This window comes from Crotalus tigris, unplaced genomic scaffold (assembly GCF_016545835.1).
Source record: "Crotalus tigris isolate CLP2741 ecotype Arizona unplaced genomic scaffold, ASM1654583v1 scf7180000024411.593283, whole genome shotgun sequence".
Lineage (NCBI taxonomy): Eukaryota > Metazoa > Chordata > Lepidosauria > Squamata > Viperidae > Crotalus > Crotalus tigris.
This window is the reverse complement of record NW_024100578.1, coordinates 140913-150403: the sequence shown is the minus strand read 5'-3', so window position 1 is coordinate 150403 and position 9491 is coordinate 140913. Positions and strand designations below refer to the sequence as shown.

Here is a 9491-nt window from a genome sequence, read left to right as displayed (position 1 = left end):
CTGTCAATCTATAGTATGAAATCTGATATTGCTAGTACAGTCTAACCAGATTGAAAACCTGAACATTTATATTACAAAAGTGCCTACCTAGTGGAACGCATGATATTTAAAATTGAAATGTAGAATTATATCTTTTACATAAACATTTGCTTTACTACCGGTTCTACCCCCAAGTATGAATGGAATTAATCTTATAATATATAATATCCAAGTATAGATAGTTGGCATCTTCACAGATAACTTCATGAGGATATTAAGATTCTTGTCTTATCTCAAAAAAGAAGTGGCAGCACAACATAAGTGGAACATCTGGTACCAATGTCACACAAATCCCCACTTCTTCTTGCATACAAAGGAAACTAGAAGAAAAGAAGAATGTGGAAGCCAAACATGGGATTTTTGTTTAGCATTTTTCACTCTGTTGTGCAAATTATTTACAATTTAGCTATAGTAAAATAGTGGAACAAGGGAATTTTGCCAACTGCCATGAAAAAAACATTGATGTTAAACAGGGGATCACATCAGGAAAAAAACTAGGCTAAACTTTCTTTTCCTTGGTTCTCTAACTTAATTATATGAATGGTAGCATTTACAACTTTTTTTTTAAAAAAATGTACTTTAAAAGAAGAAATATAAAAAATATTAAGAAATAAGAACATTGGGGAGGGGAAGGTGCAAAGGATTAAAAACAACTCCCAGAATAACTTTCTACATTTTGTAACCTAGTTGCACATTCATGATTGCAACTGCCATCTTTTTTTAACACAGCACATACTCCATGTACAGTCTTTTTGTACCCTTTCCAAAATCCAGATTTTTTTCTCAATTTTTCAGGAAAAGAATTCTCCTCCTTTTCAGAGAGACTCAGTTCTGAATTCTTTGCAGGCTTCATGCTGTCTATTAAAAAGCCCTGTAGCTTTCCCCACAAATTCTTTACATTTGTTTATGTCTATTCTATTCTCTCCACTGATTCCTTCCAATTACATGTCCCTGAGCAATTAATTTTTAACATCCAGCCTTTTTGTCTAGCTTTGCAAATCATTACCACTTTCTACCAAATCCATTTATTTCGCAATTCTACTGCATCTCTCTGAGTTACAATTTGATACTGAAAATATACCCTATTAGGGATAAATGGGGATAGAGACATCTTGGAATGATGGCTGGGCTTCTTTTCCTCTGGGATCAGTTTGAACCATTGTTATGAAATATAGCCCATAACAAGTGAATGATGCTATTTTGTCTCCTGAATTGTATTATTGCTTACAGGACTTCATAAATTGGCTCTGGTTCCAACAATTTTATTCATTCATTCATTCATTCATTCATTCATTCATTCATTCATTCATGTTCTATGATGCCCGTTTTGCAGAGGTAACTCTAGCGAGCAGAGACTTATTTGGAGACTCATTGTGGTAACTATACATCAATGCTCACTTTTTCATGTTAAATCAAACTTATTTTATGAATGCAACATTTCTTGCATTGTCAAGAAAGATCTCAGCATTCTGTCCACTGATAGAAATCACTTTACTGCATATCAGAATCTTATAAAAGAACAAACCTTCTCCAACTAATGTTGGAGATAACATGCAACCATAGCTTCCCAAATAAGTGGCCATGAATGTGTCTTAGAAGAGCACTTTTCATGATTCACACAGTTATTCAAAAGAGTGGTCTGAATTTCCCATTTCTTCCCAAGGTTTAAATAAGGCAAATACTACCAATGGTGAAAATATTCTCTTTATGCCCCTGTAATGGCAAGGAATTCCAAGGTGGAATGGGTATATTTTTAAAAGTCTGTACCTCTGATCTGCAAAGCACATTTTTTTTGGATGCAAGCCTCTGCAAAAGCCAGGATAGGAACAGAACAAAAACTACATCTAGTAACCAACCACATCTCAGGAAGGAAACTAGAAGTGAGATATAGCATCCTAGCACTTCTTCCTGTTTAAGATGCTGACACTGGGAATGAACATCTGGTCCTGTGCATAAAATATAACCCTCATAATTACTAATTATTCATAGTTATGTCCTGACATATTTATGAACATTCTGCCTTTTAGGTTAGGCAGCATTTCTATGCACATACAACTCAAGTTGCGCTCAGTTACAGGAAATACATTCACAATATATTTTCAAAGTTCTAAAACAAGCAGAACACTTTTTGCATTTAAAAAGAATTTATTAATAATTCTTGACAGCAAGATATGGATACCAAACTCAGACATAGGGTCTTTTCCTCTCTGGATTCTGAACAACAGAAAGAGCAATGGATCCTTCATCTCTCTTCCAGTGAAACCTTTAAAAAAATGTACCAAACAAAAAGTAAAGATTGATGCATGGCATCTGCTGTCAGAATTTTAATTATAAGCCATAGCATGGTACCTTTTCCAAGAATCTAGCGCCCTCCTAGCTCCTAGCTGGGAATTCTGAGAATCACAATATAGATGGTGATTGGATGTACATGGGAAGGTTGTTCTAACAAGTGTAAAATCGGAATCTCCTAAAATACTGATGCACCTAATCCATTAAAAATCATCCCGGGTAATTTTTTGCAGTACAACTCCAAGAATTATTATCAATTAATAAGGCTAGTATTATTTTGAGGATGCTACAAATTTTATAGTGTAGCTCCAATCTGCTCCTCCTCCTATTCCTCCAAATTTAATTACAAGTAATTGAAGCAATAAAACCAAATAATTTGGGTGCTCTGGGAAAATATCATTACTTTAATTACAAGAAAGTTGCCAAAAGATATGGAAACATTGTAATGAAATAATTAGAGTAAATTGCCATACCAAAGATGAATGGATCCCACCAGGAAGCTTGGCTGAATTAAATATTTAGCTAGATTTAGATTTAAGTTAACTTAGTTTAGCTTAAATGTGATCTCAATGTTAATTTTCTATCCCTGAAATTGCTTCTACCAATATCAAAACATATTCAGTGGACTATATATGTGCATCTTGGGCTAGTTTAAAGAGTCTAAAACAAGGAATAGAGCCAGGAGGAGGCAGGTCAAGAATCAGATTCTGTGCTATCCAGCCCTATCTAAATACTTATTCAGTTCCGGGGGGGGGGGGAATAACCAATTTATTCCAATAGATTTTGCTAAACTAACTTCTGGCAACTTTTGCCTTTGGTCATGCTAAATGGTTAGACTGTGAATTGTAGATCATCTATATGCAAAAAGCCGCAAATTCTGCAATCCTGCAAAGAAATTATGTAGACCAGATGAAGTCAAGCATTAGAGACTAGCAACCCTTGGCATTTACTGGGGCCCAAGACCTTTAAGTCCTTTTTGCTTATTACCAGAATTATCTTCCCTCCCCTTTCTAAATCATTGAATTGGGCATTGGTGAGTTGTGCTGCCAAATCTAGCACATAAGTGAATGTCTAAGGAACTCTTTGGAGCATTGTTCCATAGTAACGCTTTATTGGGAGATTAAAGTTTTGTGAGTAGTTAAACTGGCAAAGCAACAGCAGAAGCAGTAATGCCTGTTGGTGAGACCAGGCTTCAGGGAGCTACTAGTACAACAAGTTAAGGGAAGGAAAGCAGATGAAATGAAAGGAGCTTGTCTTTGCCTTCACATTGATCAGGTATGGGGCATGCTTTAGTTAGCATAGAGATACAATAGCCTTGCTTGTACTGGAACAGAGCATTACTTCAGCACATTACTTTGCTGAAAGTCTCAGCTAGGAAGATTGTTGAAATTCCTGCTGCTATACTGGATAGAGTGATAATCTACAGAACTTTACATATTAGAAACATGTAAGTCTGCACCTGAAGACTCTGTTCATTTTAATCTTACATAAATAGAAAATGGAAAGGACAATGATGCAGGCATTGATGAGAGTATAAAAGTGCATTAGTCAAATGTGGGCAACAGTGGATAGATGATAATATTTTACTTACTTAGTTTGCACTGGCACAAGAAGGCTGTCTCCGGCCCTTAAAGTCAGGATTTTTCTATCAATAGTAACAAAAGATGCACCTTCCTAAAATGGTGAAATGGGGAAAAGAGGCAGACTTTTAATTCTTTCTGGATTTAAAATGGAGAGGGGATGTAATTTAAAATGTAAATTTAAAAATTCACCAGTATGTCTGCATAAACAAATCTTGCCTGTCTCTTATTCATCTTTGCTCTATTTCATCAATGACAGTAGGCTAATTGTAGATACACAATTAAGCTGGTTGCTTTGGCAACATCGATACATTCTCACTTCTTTCCCAATATCTACTGCTTACAATAATGTGGATAAAAAGTTGGGAAAAAATGCTAGTAAATTTGTTAGTATATTTTTGTCAATCATCTATAACGTTAAATAACTCCCTTCCCCTTTAGGATGCTCTTAAAATTTTAAATTTTGAAAAAAAAAACACCTTCAAAAGATTAAGTACAACCTCCCCAGTTCCATAATAAAACTAGCAAAAAAGATATGCCTATTAATCTGAAGAAAAATGAGCAGAAATAATCAAGCCGGTTGATTCACTAAACTAAGTTTGCAGTACACAGATTGGTCGGTCTGCCTGAAAATAGAAGGGATTACTGCCTTCCCCCAATTTCTTTTTCTACATTTCTCATCTGATATTTGAAAAGACTAGTTTGAAAAGACTTAGTAATGTCTGCACCACAGAGATGGTGCAGACATTACTAAGAGGGAACCATTAATGTGGGAAAAGGCCATCTCGGTCTCATCAGAGAGATGTCATGTCAAGCTAATTCACTTCTGCAAGAAAAGAAGTCTGGCCTGAAGACAGCTGTACCTGATGGCAAGGAGGATCATTAGCAGTAGATGCTCAGGTCCCTGCCAAGCATTCAGAAAGACATTGTTTGGCTAACTTCCTATTTTTTGCAGGGTAATTGCATTTCTTCAAAAGGAGAGAACTGATTGCATACTCAGTGCAGTCAGCCTTTAGGCTTCCTATTTTTTCCTACTTTGGTTTCTCAAAGAGTCTTTTAGCGACTTGTAAGTTTCTGGTTCAGATTCCAAAGTGATCATCAAGCAGGGGAACTCAAGTACTTTAGATTAGAAGACTGCTACTGTCTATTCATGGATGAACTTAGTTTTTGCAGTAACTTTTCTAGAAAGCTTCTCCATTTGCATTCTTTTGCCAGGTTTTCTAGCTTCTGCCTCTGTTCATTCATTTATTGTTATTATTACTGTTACTATTTATAGAGAATTTTTTCCTTAGGGAAACAAGTGTGACTTTTCTGGGTTTAAGGGTCTCATTCAAAATTAGAGTATGTGGAAGGGGTATGCCTATGTACTTACCCACAGGTAGACAAATCAAGCAAGTATACCTATATTTTATTGCACATTAGGATGCAAAAGGTTACTGGGAGAAGGAAAGGAGAGGAATAAGTTTTACTCTCTGAGTGGTAAAACTCAAACAGTGGCCAAGGGCTGCAAGTGAGTAACAACTCAGAGGCTTCCACTTTTTGTGGGGGGAAAAAAAGCTATTTTAATTCTTTACAACACAACAGAATTTGGAAAGAAATTATATAAATATGCTCAGAATTCTTCCATCTGCTGCTCCATTTGTTAACAGGATAACTCTCTGGAAGCAGAACAGAATAGAATGAAATCTAGTGTGGCAAGAGAATCTAACTATAGGATATTCACATTTAAAAAAATAGGCCACGTCTGGCCAGGGAATGTGGGGGGGAAATCTGGGAAAAAAATCTCCTCAGTGTCCCCATTATGGCCAGAAGGCTGCCCTTTGTACTATTCTTAAGCCTCTGCTTCCTTCAGATCACATAACCTAAAGTAGAGCTACTATTAAGGGGTTGGAATAAATTCTAGAAGCCACGCTTGGTATGCATGCTTATGTTACTCTCCACCTCCAGTGGAAGATTGGAAAGACATGATATATAAGATAGGACTAGAAAGTTATTTAAACCTGGAACTGAACTGGATGAAATTTGATGGAGTGGGGAAAGCTGAGTTCAAAACAATCCTAAAAAACATTCCCCAATAGATCATTATCAAGGATGCAATAGGGCAGAAGTTGGGAATGTGGCTGACGGCTCCTGTCTAATGTTGCCCCTCTCTCTTCCTTCTTAGATGTGTGACCAAGAATGGACAAAAACTATGAAAGTCAGGCCACAGAAGAAGGGTAGCAATGAGTAAAATGTGCAACAAATTTCATGTCAGTCCACCTTTCTGCTTACTCAACAATGGGTGGATACAGAAAATCCTTTTTTTAAATTGAGGAAACATCCTTAGTTTCTGGTTAAATTCTCAGGAATGTTTTAAAACATTTTTTTAAAGAGGAAAGTAAACTTTGCAGCAGTAAATAGATTACTGACCAAGGGATCAGATCCTAATGACAAAACAAAACCCATAGTATAATTAAAGGGAAAATGAATATAGGGGTTTATCTAGGACAGTGGTTCTCAACCTGTGGGTTGGGACCCCATTTGGGGTCGAACAACCATTTCACGGGGGTCACCAAACAACACAGTCCGCCATTTTTCCCCTTTTCCTTAGCTATGCTACTACCTTTTATTCTATTGGCTTTTGAAAGCCAATAGAATAGACTCTCTTGAATAGAGTCTAATTCTATTGGCTTTCAAAAGCCAATAGGAATTGTCCAGGCTGTCTCTGCCCTGCTGAGCCTGCCAAAAAAAGTCCCATTCTGCAAATGGTGCTGCACCAGTTGAGTAGTCCTCGACTTACAACTGGTTGAGTAGTCCTCGACTTACGACCGGTTGGGGGTCGCGGCATTAAAAAGGTTGAGAACCACTGATCTAGGATATATGGATTGCTCAGGTGGAAAGGCCACTATGAAGAGGGATTTTTTTCTAGTGATCCTCCATTACTTTGTAATGTAAAGGAAAGATCAATTAAGAACAATGCATGTGTTGGTTCTGGAGGTCTGTTTGGTTTTTTTTATACAACACTGTACATGGCAAGTAAGAAATAAAACATATGTGATATACCATCTGCCATATCCATATATCTGCATTCTTTCCTCCCTCTTCAGTTATTCCTGGTCCAAATAGCATAACCTAAAAGACAACCAAGAAAATATAGTGAGGAAGCACATCGCACATATTCATTATATGCCTGAAATATATAATATTTCTTAGAAATAAGAAACTGTTTCATTGTATAGCAGAAAGTAAAAAGAAATATACCATATACCCTTGTAACATACCTCTCTTGGTTCAGTTAATGCACAGTTTAACTAGCAGCCTCATCAGAGATTATTCTAGACTATTCTTGAGTTATGAACTCAACCTATTATATCCAAAATGTCCTCCTTTCAAAGATTCAAAGGATTAACTTTTGCAGCATTTGTTTTTGCAATAATGGTTTTCACACCATTTCACTTCCCAGTAACTATGCTTACTGTGAGGAGTTTTATCACTTCCAGTGTGCCTGGAGGCTGAAAATAGCACCAAGTCCATGGCACAAGACCTGGTTTCATGCAAAATATTTCCAGGTGACCTTCACAGCTTTATTAGCTAAGAAAGTTTGTTCAGAATAGAAGATCCTGATTTAGACAGTTTTAAGTTGGGGAATTCCCAAATATTTGTTTAAAGGTGAATGGACACCACTCCCCCTTCAAGAGGTTGACGTAATCATTGGATATTTTCCATTGTTTCATTTTTTTTTAATTCTTTTGCTGCAACAATGAGGTTTTCAGCACAGGTGGGCCTGGCACAATGGAAAATTTCCAGAAACATCATTGGAAGACTAACAAAGAACATACCGTAACTTGCCTCTTTGGTGGATCTGAAGTCACATCTGGTACTGTTTTAGTACAAATAGAAAATAAGATGAAAATGTACCAAATACAGCATTAGGAGTTGGAGATCTAAAACTTGCAACAACTCCATTGTAATTATATCTTTCCTTAAGAGAGATTATGTTTCAATTCTTTGAAACTAAAATTATTTTATATAGAGATTTTTTTCAAACTAAAACTGTGGATTTATGGATTTCATTTTGACTTTACTCCAATGGTTGTAAAACTCCTTCCTCCTAGTTTTTAAAAAATCTTGAAATAAAATTTTATTTTACTGACCTTTCAACTCCTAGCTAAGTTATTAGCATCCCACATGGGAAAGGGTTGATTTACTATTTGATTTATTACTACTGATGTCTTGTAATTTGATTTATTACTATTGTTGCTTTTAAAATGTGAATATTTTGCTCACAATCTTTTCATCTGAACAGGCTATAAAAACTATTGAATGAATGTTCAGGAAATGTATTTACAAAAATTATATAGGAAAAGCAAGCACAATAATACAAAAATATTTAGGGTGTAGTATCATCCAGACTAGAAAGTCAGTTTTGTGTAAGGATTAAGGCATTAGGCTAGATATTAGGAGACCATGAATTCTAATCTCATGTTAGACTCAAAGCTGGTTGGATGATCTTGGGCCAGTCACTTTCTCTCAGCCCTAGAAAATAGGCAATGACAAACCAGTCCTGAAAAGTCTTACCAAGAAAACTAAAGGGACTTGTCCAGGCAGCCCCTGAGAACTGCATATGATTTAACGGAAGGGGGGGGAGAAATCATCCATAATACTGATAATACTCAACTTTATATTGCCACCTTGGGCTTTTGGGAGATGCAACTGACGTTTTATCCAGGGCCTTGAGACTCTCGGGTCTGGATGAGGCAGAACAGACTGAGGCTGAACCCTATCAAAGCTTTCTATTGAAATAGTGTTGTTTCTGGACTGGCAAATGCTATTCTAAAGGAGCAAGTTTACAGTCTGGGTATCTTTCTTACTACATAGCTCCTGTTGGCACAGAAGGTAGAAAGACCTTTGCCCAGCTTTGGTTAATACAGTATATAGTTTGCAACTTTACCAAATACAAGAGCATCTCATTACAGCAACACATTACAATCTATTTAGACTACTATAATCTGCTTTTCCTTGGGCTACCTTTAAAGAATACTCAGAAGCAGAACTGAGTTCAAATGCAGTAGCCAATGTGTTAACTGGCACTAATTACTGGGGGGGGGACCCCCAGTGATTTCTGACTGTTTTCAGTGCAGTAGAATATTTTTTTTCTTATTGGGATTAGAGAATTAGCAATCAACAGTAAATAGATTTACCAGTTTCTATCTTTATATAGGTGTAATGGTATGTGAGAATGATTTTGGAAAACCAGGCAAAGAGATGCTGCCTGGGGAACAGCAGATAAGAGTCAGCATAGCCCACAACTGCAAAATGGATAAAGCAAAAGTTTCAGGTGGGACATTCCCTAAATCAGTGATGGCAAAACTTTTAGAGAACGAGTGCCCAAAAACTGGCCCCACCCCTGCTCCACCCCCTGTCCTGCCCCCACCCCACCTACCTGCCGGGCCACTCACTGCCTCAAGGGCCCGCCGCAGATCGCCCAGGCAGCCCAGCAGCACCATGGTGACCATGCCCTCTGCCTGCGCTCCGCAGCCTCAACTGTGCACAATGGGGTGTGAGGAAAGGTCTTGTCTACGCTGCTTGACTGCCATGTCCTTG

General features: G+C 37.2%; 1 protein-coding gene across 1 annotated transcript in view; it reads right to left on the bottom strand.

Annotated features, from left to right (window-relative positions):
• Positions 1 to 2164: 2164 nt before the first annotated feature.
• HAAO (3-hydroxyanthranilate 3,4-dioxygenase) overlaps positions 2165 to 9491 on the bottom strand; it is a 30405-nt gene continuing 23078 nt past the window's right edge. The window contains exons 8-10 of the mRNA XM_039329741.1: positions 6951 to 7019; positions 3920 to 4002; positions 2165 to 2302 (exon numbers count right to left, since the gene is read on the bottom strand). Coding sequence (XP_039185675.1) covers positions 2224 to 2302; positions 3920 to 4002; positions 6951 to 7019 — 231 coding nt within the window. The 3' untranslated portion in view covers positions 2165 to 2223. The remainder of the gene's footprint in view (positions 2303 to 3919; positions 4003 to 6950; positions 7020 to 9491) is intronic.